This window comes from Periophthalmus magnuspinnatus, chromosome 12 (genome assembly GCF_009829125.3).
Source record: "Periophthalmus magnuspinnatus isolate fPerMag1 chromosome 12, fPerMag1.2.pri, whole genome shotgun sequence".
NCBI lineage: Eukaryota > Metazoa > Chordata > Actinopteri > Gobiiformes > Gobiidae > Periophthalmus > Periophthalmus magnuspinnatus.
The window spans coordinates 5906372-5919760 of record NC_047137.1 but is presented as its reverse complement, the minus strand read 5'-3'; the positions used below and the strand labels follow the sequence as shown (position 1 = coordinate 5919760).

Below are 13389 nucleotides of genomic sequence, written 5' to 3'. Positions count from 1 at the left end.
TAAAACACTGCAGATGTTACTGATTTGATGTGGCTGTTAAAGTTTAAGTTAAGTTAATTATTGCCATTTATGTTCAGGAAATTAATAATGAAACCCATGTTTGTAGTTTTTAATAAAACAAAATTAAATCTAATAAAAAATCACGAGAGATCAATGAATATATATACATTTTTTTAATCATATCTCCCAAGCCCTATATGGATTGTAACTGAAGTGTTATGAGGATAGAGGACACGTTTATAAGTAATCCGGCTATTGCATTATTGATAGAAAACTATCATGCAGTCCTAGATTTGAGGCATATTGAGGAAAAAAATGGGAGATAAACAACTCCTTGTCACATCCAACCCCGTAAGTAGGTCAATGCAAGTACAGCAATCTTAATGACAAACATGTTCTCAGACATGATGTAAGAATTTGTAATGCATCCGATCAGTCTCAAATCAGTCTCTAGTCAAACAGCTACAATGTAGTCCACATCAAAGTAAATAACTAGAGGGAATATGGAACAGTCTCACTTTACTGCACAAATTAGAGTAACCTTTATTCAGACTCGGGAGCAGGTGAACAAGGCCGAGTGCCAGCAGAAAAGGTGTCATTTGATGTACAATGAGAAGTCACAGAGCCCTCTCCAAAGCCTGGGCTATAATAACCCCTATGCACCAGGGAGAGCTAAAAATAAGGACCAGACAAGCTGACACACTGTGTTTGCTGAAAGAGCCACTTGGTTTGGAGGGCCATCAATACTATTCATCATTCGGCCAATGATTCTGGGCATAGTTTCTTAGTACACTGAATGACACTTAATCGTGGTACAGTACAGTGGGGCTGTAGTAGACTAAACTGCGTATCGATTAGTAGACTAACACATATAATAAAGTTTAAGTGGCAAGGTGTGGCACTGACAAAAACTCTCTTTAAATTAGGGATGGGTGATATATCAGTATCGGTATTGGTAGCCACAGTAGCATATATCAGAAATCAGTATCGGCTCATCTTATAAATATTTCTGATCAGGTATCTAATCTAAATTGCACTAACAAGACCACAGGAGTTCATGCAATTACAAACATGTATACAGAAAAGTAATAGTAAACTCGATTTTTTAGAAAAAGTACAAATGCAATTCACAATTCACTTCCAAATCTTACACTAGCTCACCCATTACTCCTCCTGCCATTATTCTTATAAATCTTCATAAACTTAAAAACATAGTTAGACCAGTTCATGCAATATTCTTGTTTGTTAGCAACATTTGGATTTTATGGTAAGACTGTCACTTGTGGAAAGCACCACTAATGAGTACTTCCTTATTATGTAAGTTTATGCACCAACAAGGGGTGAGAACTGAGATTTAAAAAAGAAAAAAAGAAAAACCCTGGAGCTAGCCTGTAGGTAAAGTGGGTGATGGGTATCCATGTTTCAACAAATTAACACCCACTCATTTGATTAATGCTAATGATGATAACACCGGCACTCTGTATTCCATCAATTTGAACTGTAATCCATCTCCTCCATTGATTTCTTGTTAAGTTTGGTAAAAGGTAATGGCCTGTTTAGCCAGTTTGAAGGTCTGGATAGTGATGATGAGGAAGAAACCTGAGCTTCTGGATTAAAGACATGTTTTTATGCATGCAGTGTAAATATTCAACAGGAATGGATGTTTTACGCTTCACCTTGGCGTTCCCCATGGGAGCAGAGGGGCAGGGGCCGCAGTGTAACCCCATCACACCGTCAGACAGCCACTTTGTCTCAAAACAGCTGAGTCAGGCTCGTGAATCATTACCGTCCAACCACAATCCACAAACACTTGACGCTACGTTTGTCAAAGATATAAATAGACACAGCGTGATACAAGCATACAGTGCCATCCACTAATATAATTGGCAAGCTTGAGAAATTCGTGCAAAGATGGTAGATAAAAAATGATAATCTGTTTGCTCAAAAATAGCATAAAACAGTGCTTTCATTGAAAAAAAGAGTAAAACATGATGTATTAATATAGTTTTTTTATTGCTAAACCTGGTTGCCACAAAATCAGGAAATTGTCCAACCATGCCTCTTGTACATTGGGGGATTATTTAAGAATTTAAGATGCACTAAAATATAATAGAAAAGATCTAGTGGAGATGTTTCTTGCTTTACCTAGAATGTTCCACAGTATGGTATTAAACTTTTCTATGTCCATGGTGAAATACAAGTGACACCACCAGCCCAAGCAACAGGTCAAATCTGAGGCAATGTCACACACAGTGAGAAAACACCTATAATTGAATAGATGCAGTGTTGACACACTGTAGAACATTCCAGGAAAGGCAACAACATCTCCCTGGAGATTAGAGATGTTTTTTTTTTCTTTTATGGCTAATGACGATACTGTATTACAGTTCAGAACAGCCAATAAGCTCTGCTGATATTTTCAGGCTGATATATAGGGCCAAATTTGATCATTATCCCCCAACATAAATAATTTAAAATTACTGCAAACTTAAATATTGTCTATAGATTTTACTGCAGTACAATAAGAAAAAAAATCATCTCAATAAAATAATTTTTGGACATTCACAACCCTGTTATACCACTAACCTATTATGGAGCAATGTAATCTCATTTTGTGCAATGCCCTCACCACACTAAAGTATTAAAATTAAGCTTTATACAATTTGGGAGCCAAAATTAAATAGTATGCCTATGCAGGAGAATTAAGGTCAATAGTCAATACGATACAGAATGGCCAAATGATAAATATTGATATATCAGTCTCATATCTCTAATGGAGACACCTTCACCAGAAAATGTACATAGTGCCCCATTAGCTATACGGATACGGATAAATGGATATATGGATATATGGATATATGGATATATGGATATATGGATAAATCCATCCCTAAAAGAACATGCGTCAACTCAATATCACTGGTGAAGTACTGCAGAATTGTTCGATTCTTGGGGTCAGAAAGTCTCAGAAAAATAACCCAAATATATGTCACAACAATGTTTATCAGGAGTGCCAGTATTAGAGGAGGATACTGTACTTTTGTCCTTGTGGTATACACTGTCCTATGGCTGTCCTCCATCTTCATGATATCATCGCATAAACGTCCCATCTCTAATTTGAGCAGGCCATCAGAGCTGTGAATGAGGCTTAGGCCGGGGCAGTGAGTGCATGACTGCACTGATAAAAGATGTTAACTGCGAGTGTAATTAAGTCACTGGCTCTGGTCCATGTTCTTGTGACTTTGGTAATAAAGGCGACCAGGAAGTAAACAAAAGAGCGACATAAGCAGCCACGCCAAATATGTTCCACCAGGGAAGTCATTACTGTCTGATTCAAGTCATTTAACTCCTCTGTCATTAGTGCAGCTTTCGCAAACCAATCATCATAAGACTTCTTATGATGGATTGGGTTAAAACCTTCTTAAATCACATTTAAGCCAACTTTGTGCTGCTTACAAAATGCCTGTGATCATAAGAAGATTGACTAAAATAAAATATTGCATAGTAAAGCAACAACCAGGCAACCATGCATTTCCAATACATGAGAGCCATAACTAATGGAAGAGAAGTGACACATATGAAAGGTTATGTTAAGCAGAGCAAAACTTTGTGGTTGAATGGCAAAGTTAAGATGGCAGTTTCTTGAGTGTAAGCCTAACATTTGAAGGTACCTCTGTACTTCTGTTGATAAAAGAAGTGATACAAAGAATGGAGTTTATCTGACACTAGAAACAACCACTGACTCTAATCCAACCCAAAAACTTGCTAATCGGCTAACCCTCCAGCGTTGTAATCCTCACCAAGTCTGGCTCAAGATCTGTAGATGGCCCCTGTCTGGGTGCAGCATTGCGGTCACCTAATGCTCTTGTCAGGTTGTCCCAAGAGACTGTCAAATGCAGAAGCCAAATTCCTTCTATGAGGACAATAAAGTCAATAAACAAATCAAATGCGCTGAAGAACATTATAGCCATTGAGTAACCCGTAAAATTAACATGGACTGTAAAATTGGCCTTGGTTGGACTTTAAAAAGACTCGCAGCTTGCATAAGACCAGAGGCATCATTCAGTCATACAGAATGTTACATGTTGTGACACAGTGCAGGTTGGTCAAACAGCAACAATCAATATGAAATCAATATCTTGTGGCCAGTATTGGATTATGGTAAAGCAATAGCTGTAACATCATATCTCTTAAGCTGACTCAATTATGAGTGGCAACTGCAACTCTTGGCAACCTCACTGAGAAAATATGACCTGTTATTCTGTAAGACATTTTCAAATATCTTCTTTACTCTATAATTTCTGGTCAGCTGAAGGACTCATCTCTTGCTTATCTTTCCTGTTTACATACTGGTTCATGGCTCAGTGTGTTTGCTAACATCTAAACAGACTACAGCATGTCCTGGATTTGAGAAAGCAAATTGTTTAATCATTTCTCAATATAGGCTGACTTGACAGGCTTTAGGGAGTGGGACTACATAATGTGCTAATGTGTAATATTGTATCACCCAAAAAGCTCTCAACCCTCTTTATATTGTGTGCTATGCTGTATGTATTTTGCTTTAATTCAGAAATGGCATGACTGAACAAAAAAAATTAGTGTTGCAGTAGAGTAACAGTAACAGATGTAGCTCATCGAGAAAAGCATCCAGGGCAAGGACAAACATATAGACCTCACTATCATCCAAGTACGTTTTAAAATTGAATAAGCAATGCAGTATTTATTTATGTGCAGTGTGGATTTTCCAGCTCGGTGCATTTGTATAGTGGCTGTTTGCTTGGAATCTGCTGATTTGTACCTAGTAGTATTGTCATGATAGTAAAATTTCAAACTCGATTTCAAACTCAATTACTCAATAATGATTCAGATACCACAATGATAATAAAAACTATATATTTTTTTTTACATTTTCAACATTAAATAAATGAACTTTTTTATACTACGGTATGGCCTTTTATCTGTGTAAACCCTCAGTCATCCTGTTATGTTCCATAGTGGTCCATTGGAGTATACTAATCTATGTCATGTTATACTTGTTCTGACACAGCTTTTTTTTTATTATCATTACTTGTTCAAATGAGAATTTAGTTTCAATACTAGTTTCTGTATTGTTTTGTGTATTATTTTCTGATTTTCAATAGTTTTTTTCAATCCAAGAACCTAATATTTTGTACCTGGTTATCTAATGTTAAAACGTAGATATATAACGAACGAAAATGTTATTACAATCAAGTCTTCAAATCACATTTTATGCTCTTAAAAATCAACAGTGATGTATTGGCATAGCTCTTTGCCCTAGCTGTTTTTTCAGTCTAAAATGAGTGACAGCTGGTTTGTCAAAACCTTTTTATAGTTTTCCACTGTTTATGGTCTCATTTGCAATAAACCTGAGCAAAATAAATAGTGTTTTTTGTTTGTGGGGTGGACCCATGGCTTTGACAGTTCAATTGTTCTGGGTAAATTGCACGAGTCAATATATCATTCTTTCAGTGGTAAACATCTGCTCCTCCAATGATTTAACCTTTAAGAGCATTATAACAAACAGGCCTGCTTTCTTCAAACACATTACTCCATATAGCTCAGTAATTCTAGGCTGCACACAATCAATAAAACAGTGTAAACTGTACAACTAATAGCTCTGTTATATAGTTTCTACTCTTATTTGGTTACATGAAAGATAGAGTTTCACAATTCATTTAAAATTACTTGCAAATATAGTAATTTTTTTGGAATTAAAATATGTAAATCATATCAGTGTAGTGAAATTTGGTCTGAATGATAATACTGCATGCATAGGAATGATAAGAGCTTTAAGGACAAATCTGTAATATTCAAGATAAAACTTCATCAATCTACATGGTACAACTCAGCAGTACTTTCGTATTAATAATAGGTCTACTCGAATATCCTTTTTAAATGAAATTACCTTCCAAAAATCCCCAAATCGTGCTAGTAGTAGTAGTTAGCAATAAATGTTTTCAGTCATAAGCCATTCATGAGCCTAAGACACACACAGCTTCACCTATAGAAGGTTGCCCTTTCTCATCTTCAAAGTTTTAATGGCTCTTCACACAAAAGCTAATTTTCTCTCTCACACAGTGTCCATTAGCTAAACATGTTGTGAAAGTGTTTAGGTTAGCACAGATAGTGATGGAGTCAGGGTGTGCCTTGGTGCATTAGCGGGCTGCTGTGGACCACACCAGGCTCCAGACCTTGAGAAGCACTAATTCCATTACATAATGCCCTGCTCAGGTCTGTGTGTGCAAGCTGGCGCATATCACAGTGTGGGGCAGAGTGCCAGCTAGTATCTGTTTCACTCTTCCACTAATGATTTTTGGAAAGAGCCACCACTGTTCTAATGTGCTAAATTAAGCCATTAGAGAAGTATCCTTATGTTGATAGTTAAGTGAAATGTTTTGACATAAGTTGCTTATGCCTTAGAGATGTCAAGATATAACATTGTAGTGCTGCACTTATTGTGAGTCAAGACATCATAGTTTTACAGTTATTTACGATTACTGACACAATAACCAACCAACAGTGAAATGCTAATTAACCTTAATTCAAAGGTTTAATAGCATTTAATTTAATAGATTACAATCCTTTAGTGCGTCCAGTTTTAACAAATCAAACTTTTTGGTAATGGTAATGTGAAAATAAAATTGCAGATAAATAGCACTTCACATTTAGACAAGCAGTTGACGCCACAGTAGGAGTGGAAGTTCTTCGAGGTATTTTTTGAGCAATAAAAACATAATGTAATTGAGTACAGGGGCTACAATGCGAGATATGTGAGTGTAACCCCATATTGTGGAACATTTCTGGCAGAGCAATAATATCTCCATAAGACGTGTCAGTGGTGGACCTCCCCACCAGAAAAGTTATTTAGTGCCTTTAAAGCTTCCACTTATTTATCTCAACTGTGTCAATCCAGCAATGTACAAATAAAGTCTAAATACTAGATCTAAAACTGATTTAAAATCATACTATATTGCAATTAACCCCTCAAATCCAACTATTAACAACTTATCAATAGAAATCAAACATCTGGGAATGGGTTCGAACGACATTAACAAAAAAAACAGCAGTTCAAGATGTTTCCATGGGTTCAAGTCAACAACAGTCATACATCTTGGAATAATCTGAAGAACGGCCACATCCATCTCATCATCTCTCAATCTGCCCCCCCATCTATCCTGACTCACTGTAATCACCATGGCAACATCCGTCACCCCTGACTGCCAGCTACATGACCCTGAGGTCACAATAAACTTGGTGGCAATAGATTTACAGCAGCGACTCCTCCCTCTGCATGTGCACAGGGCCGGCCTTGCTAACTATGGAGATGGATCTTCAGATTAACTGGGTCCCACACGAGGCTATATCAGGGACAGCTCATTGAACAAATCACCTACGACATCAACATACAAAACTGTAGCACTGTGACGGTCAACAAATCATAAACTTAGGTCAGGTTATTGTCATTGTCAGTTTAAATCCTGCTTTATCTTATTCAATATGGTAACGCGTCACCCTGCCCATGACATTTTGCTAGTCATGTAAGTGCAAAGTGACCTTGAGTATCGAACAGAAATGTCAATTTGATCTTAGACTATTATAATGTAATAAGACATGTATTATTCGATAAAATACATTTTAAAAATCAGTGAGATGTCTCAATTGGAATAGTGACATATTTCAGTCAGTTGTTTTTGGTAATTTGTCTAGAAATTAAAACTGAGCTGAAGAACCAGTTAGAATTCTATGGTCGACTTTGCTTTTGCAGATTTGTTGACTTGGTTGGTAAATGTCTGTAATTACTGGGCCAATCAATGAAACAAAAACTGCCATGAAGTTCAACGTATTCTCTGTCAGCACAAAAGGAACAAGCGTGACTTTTTTTTTCCCCCAATAGCATCAGAAAGTGGTGCCATTATTCAACCCCAAAAATATGACTGAAGTCAGTTGAAAGGACTTAATAAACTTAATTAGGTAAGTTCGTTAAGCCAATTCCCAACAAATAATATTTAGTTTTTTGATATATCTTGCAAAAACAGAAAGAATTATACACCCTCAAACCCCCCATCAGAAAATCATCAAATTCTAGGGCATGAGCACAACCTATTAAGACCTTGTTTAAAATCAAAACAATACCAGTTTTACCAGTTTACAAGACCCGAGCTCTTACATGACATGTTTTATTCATTTCTCTTTGTTATTTGGGCTGTTTGGGACCTGATGAGTGTAAAAACAAAGAATTATCTTTTTACATTATGTAGTTTCTGAGAAAAGTGATGTAAAATAAATGTCCTCATATGTGGACATTTTAATAATTTTGATAAAACATTTGAATAATGATTTGCAAAAACTATTTATGAAGTGCCTGAACACAGCAACATTTGTCCTGAATGTAAAAACAAAATGAGAAACAACAATTGTGCCTCTTGGAACAATGTGTCTCATGTGAAGTGCTGCTGAAAGGAGCAGGAAGACATGTGTCTTTACAAAAAAATATATATATATATTATGAACATTGTAACTCTTAAAAATATTCTAAATTGAACATTTTTGCATTGTTGCTGTTCTTGTATGCTCTACTTCTTCTAAAAATTTGCATTGTGGCCTAGACAACCCAGAATGTGTTGTCCAGAAGGTTAAGAAAAAAGCAAGAACGGCTTCATAGAGTACACGTCTAAATATCTCAACTATGATCCTTCCAGCTTCCTTATCTCAAACTCCCTGATACTTTAGATCAAAATAACACACAGGGCTGAGATAAAAGCTCAAACAGTCTGATAAATATCACCACTCAGGATCCTGTTGTTGAATACTGCTGCATTTGTTTAAGCAGGTACAGCTCACGGCCAGCAGCAGACAGTATGGTGTCTATGGGAGCAGGTGCTGGTGGAGTACTGAAGTGGTGGAGATGGATGGGAGCGGCGCAGCACTGTAATCCAAGGCAGCCAGGTAAATATAGACTGCGCTGGGCTGGGCTGCTTGACCTTGCCTCTTCTTTTCTCAAAGGGGCTAAAATGCCAAAACACCAGACTAAGACTAGGGTTGTGCAATAAGTCAATGATCAGCTTGAGGCTTTTTTAAAGATGCACTATGTAACGTTTCTGGTGTCCCAGTCCGCCACCATCTTTTCTCACAGAGATTTTATTGCTTTGCCTAGAAAACTCCACAATATGGCATTCAAAATATTTGTGTTGTCATAATACTAAAATTTCAAATTTGATTATGATACTAAAACATTTTTTCAATACACAATACCTATTTCAATGCCACCATGAGAATAAAAAAAACACTCTTCGTTTAGACAGTAGGACTTAATTTTCATCATTAAATTGTAGTACTTTCATTTATATGTGGCCTTATATCTGTGCAATTTTTCAGGTAGTTTCCATAGTAGTGTATACTAGTCTATGTGGTCTTATAGTTGTTCTGATACAGACAATTCAAATTCTATTCTATTTATGGTCACTTGCTCAAATGAATGTCTAATTTAGATAGATTCGACAACCCAACAACATATATCTAAGACCTGTGGCGCGGTGACTGTGCTCCCAGTGAGAATGCATGCTTTTTCAATGTATCCTTGTGCTATATAAACGCCTGTAATTTAATAAATGCACATTAAATAGATTTAATACCATATTTTGGAATATTTCAGGTAAAGCAATAAAATCTCCATGGTGACGAACAAGCCACCAGAAAAGTTACATGGTGCATAGTTCAGACTATACATAGTACTATTGTTTGTAACATCACTGTAATAACTTTAGTTTTATTGATAAATCTTTCCTAAATTTAAAAAGAAAGACATTACTAAGCTAATGGTCTCTACCCCTTAAATGCATTGAGTGATTTTCTTTGACATGTCACTGAACAGAAAACCCATATATTCAATTATTAATGATGAGATTTGAATGAACATGGCTTCTCCATTCTTTACTGCGTATGGAAGGTCATAGTGGGGTAGAGTTTATCATCTTACCAGCCCATTGAAGCTGGTATTTATGAGCTCTGTGGTCACATTTCATTGGAGCCTCCTAGTTAGGGCTGGGGAATCACAAATCATATTTTCTTAGTATTGACCTTTTTTTAATTTTATCTTATTAAAATCAAATGAAGTGTGTTTCATTGTTAAGTTCTTCATCATAAACTATACAGTCTGTGACACAAAAGAGTCAAATTTCTTCCTCCAAAGTCTGAACTCTTCTCCAAACCACATGTTTTACTGCCAGTGGATTGGCTATATACCTCTACATTAAAAAGTCCCAAGCTGATCATTGACAATTTGAAATGATTCTCTATCTTAACCTTGATCTTGATTCGATTAAAATTTGATCAATTTCACAGCCCAACTCGTAGTAAAACTGAATATTGCAGTACATGACTAATATTTCCAAAACGGCTTGATTTGAACTAGTTCTATCTGTATTTCAATAACTAATCAACATATTGGTGTATTATCAGTCTAAAGATTACTACACAGCAAACTGAATAAACACCTATTAATGTTATTAGATTGTACAGTACAGAATGACAAAGAAAGGACTTTTGTCTTGGCTAATTGGGGTTGGGTATCTACTTGATGACGTAAGTGCAATAGATACCCTAAAGCCCTTGCACACAGCACACAGGACCACGCATACACACACACATTACTCAATCTGTAGGACCACTGTTACAGCACTGGCCTGAAGGAAAATTTGTGTTATCAGAAAGATTACCAGCAATTATTCTGTCCATCATTACTACAAAAATATATTAATACTATAGTATTTTCCAACATAATTTTAGTGAGTAAAAAAAAAAAAGTGTTACGTAATTAAGCCATCATAAGCAATTCATCTAAATGAGAGTGTGTAAAAACTGTGTACACATCTTGCATATCCATTCCCTACCAGATGCAACAAAGGTTAGATGATCTATTAAGGACCTTTAATAGCATCTAGGTCATAGCATAGAAGTGAAAATGTAGCAGGGATCCCCGTGTACACGAAAGGCTATACATACAGCCTAAATCTGAGATTTTGCAGTTCTGTGGCAGGCAGCTTATTCAGCAAAACAAGTGATGTGTTGCTGTGCTTTTTTGCCCATTCTAAAACAGCATCACTACCCAACTGCTCATCATGTGATATAATCTCAGCTGCTACAGAAGCAGTCAATGACCTTTGAGTAGGAAGTCAGATGGATCAAGCTGCTTCTGAGCAAAACTTACAACTAATTGAAACTGTAATTAACAACACACTTAAAACAATGCACTATGTATCTCCTTTTGCTTTTTGCCTCCACATCTTGCTTAGCTTCTAATTTTTTTGTTTTGACTACATGTAACAATCAAGTGTTTGTAGCAGAAACTCATGAAAATCTTTTAAATCTGATGGCTAGTACACATTTGAATAATATATGAAAAAGCAGTGATAAAATAAATGAATGGACCCTGTTTTAACTCCAACCTCCATTATGAGGAGATCTAAAAGCCAGTCAAGTCTTGTACACATTAAATATGCATGTCTTTAAAAACAAAAATGATTCTATCAATCTCCTATCATTTATAGGTAAAACAAACTTTAAATCACAATTCATGAATTCACCAACACCATCTGATACAATTATCATAAATCATGCCACTGGCTGCATGCAGTAGCGCAAGACAGCACCAGCACAAGCCAATAAAACGTGCTCCAAAGGCACCGCTCAAGTGCAGAGAAAGGGAGGGAGCAGAAGAAGGCTCACAGAGAACTCTCACGTCTGCCCCTATTCACCATTGTATTCATATTAAAAGGGTAATTATAGACATCACTCACTAAAAATGTGATTGTGCACCGACAAGTGCATCTCCTTGATCTTCCTCCATTTTGCATCTCACAATGAAAATAATGGGACAACACACCAGATCTGAGACACAGCTTGGTGGGAAAAGCTAAACAGGCATAACATGTTCATGAAAAAGTCATGACAAAAATATGCACAATACTCATAGGCATAAGCCAGTCAAATAAATCTACCATGTAACTACATGTTCATTATAGGATGGGCATTTTCAGCCCCTTTAGCGTGTCTTCATTGACATTATATTCAGTACGTCTTTCCCTGAGCCACCTGTACAAGAAAATGTGGGCTGGAATGTGAGCCCCACACGGCAGCTGAGACCACAAGAAGCGTGTAATTAAAGCTGTCATTTGCATCTCCCTACCACTGCATACAGTAAGAACGAGAGCAGCATAGAAAGAGATCACAGGTGGAGGGATGTCTCTGGAGACACACTCAGCCATACCTTGCGTCTACGGTCCCTGGATCGATTTCTCTTTTTGATCTTCTCCTCCTCCTTCTCCCTCTGCTCCTGGGCGGCGGCCTCCGCGAGGTCCTTGGTCTTGCGGAGCTGCTTGGCGGCTTGTGCCATGGTGCCGCTCTGGTGGTGCTTGTGCTTCTCTCAGCGTGGCTCCAGCCTCCTGTGATGTGGGCCCTGTTTGCTCTTCCCGTGGCCCTCTCCCTGGAGCCCCTTACTCCCTCTCCTCTGACAGCCAGCACCGCATGTGCTTCAGAGGCAGGGAGCAGAGAGAGAGTGAGGGAGGACAGAGATGCTACAGCCAGATAGCCTCCAGCACCACAAACAAAGATGCTACAGCTAGTGGTGGGGCTGGTGCTGCTTGTGCCGCGGCTGCTACGCGTACAGTCAGCTTGCACTGCGCTGAATTGGCTCCCCTCCCCCTTCTCTGTATCCTACCTTCCTCCGCTTGTTCCTCTCTCCTCCCTCCTTCCCTCTGCCTGCACAGAGCAGTCACGCAGTGTGCTCATGACGATGGGAATTTGCTGCAGAGCTCATTCACCAATCTGTTTTACATGTCTCTTTTTCTTATTATAGATTTGCTTTGTGTGGTTTAAACAATAACTGTTGCTAGAGCTTACATAACTCATTTATCAAAAAATAGGGCAACAGCAGCAGCTTCCCAAACATCACGTCTTCCCTTCTTCTAGCCATGGCACCTCCCTCCTGAAAACGAATGAGGAGACAGATCAGTGAGTGAGCTTGTACAACAGATATGTGTTTCCTCATCCTTCTGTGAAGCAGTGCCAGAGGTTCTCATCATCTGTGACAGAAAAACACAGGCAATCAGGTGGGACAGCAAGGTACAGATATGAGTTTGTGCCATGAACAATATGTCAGAAAGAATACTATGTTTTGTAAGAATTAAATCTCCATTTCCTCCCTCTTTGCATCCATTACACGAGTGTATGCATAAATGTTTGATGCATCTATTCAGTGCTAGTAAGATGAGAGAAGTATGTTATAATATATTTAAAATGTATTTAAAGAATGTTAGAAGAAAGCTAAATATTATGTTGCCAGTATTTGGTCATACATATTATAACATTCGT

At 37.5% G+C, this 13389-nt stretch overlaps 1 protein-coding gene across 1 annotated transcript in view; it reads right to left on the bottom strand.

Moving 5' to 3' along the window:
• Positions 1 to 12928, bottom strand: part of ank1b (ankyrin 1, erythrocytic b) — a 58780-nt gene extending 45852 nt beyond the window's left edge. The window contains exon 1 of the mRNA XM_033976051.2: positions 12287 to 12928. Coding sequence (XP_033831942.1) covers positions 12287 to 12412 — 126 coding nt within the window. The 5' untranslated portion in view covers positions 12413 to 12928. The remainder of the gene's footprint in view (positions 1 to 12286) is intronic.
• Positions 12929 to 13389: the final 461 nt, after the last annotated feature.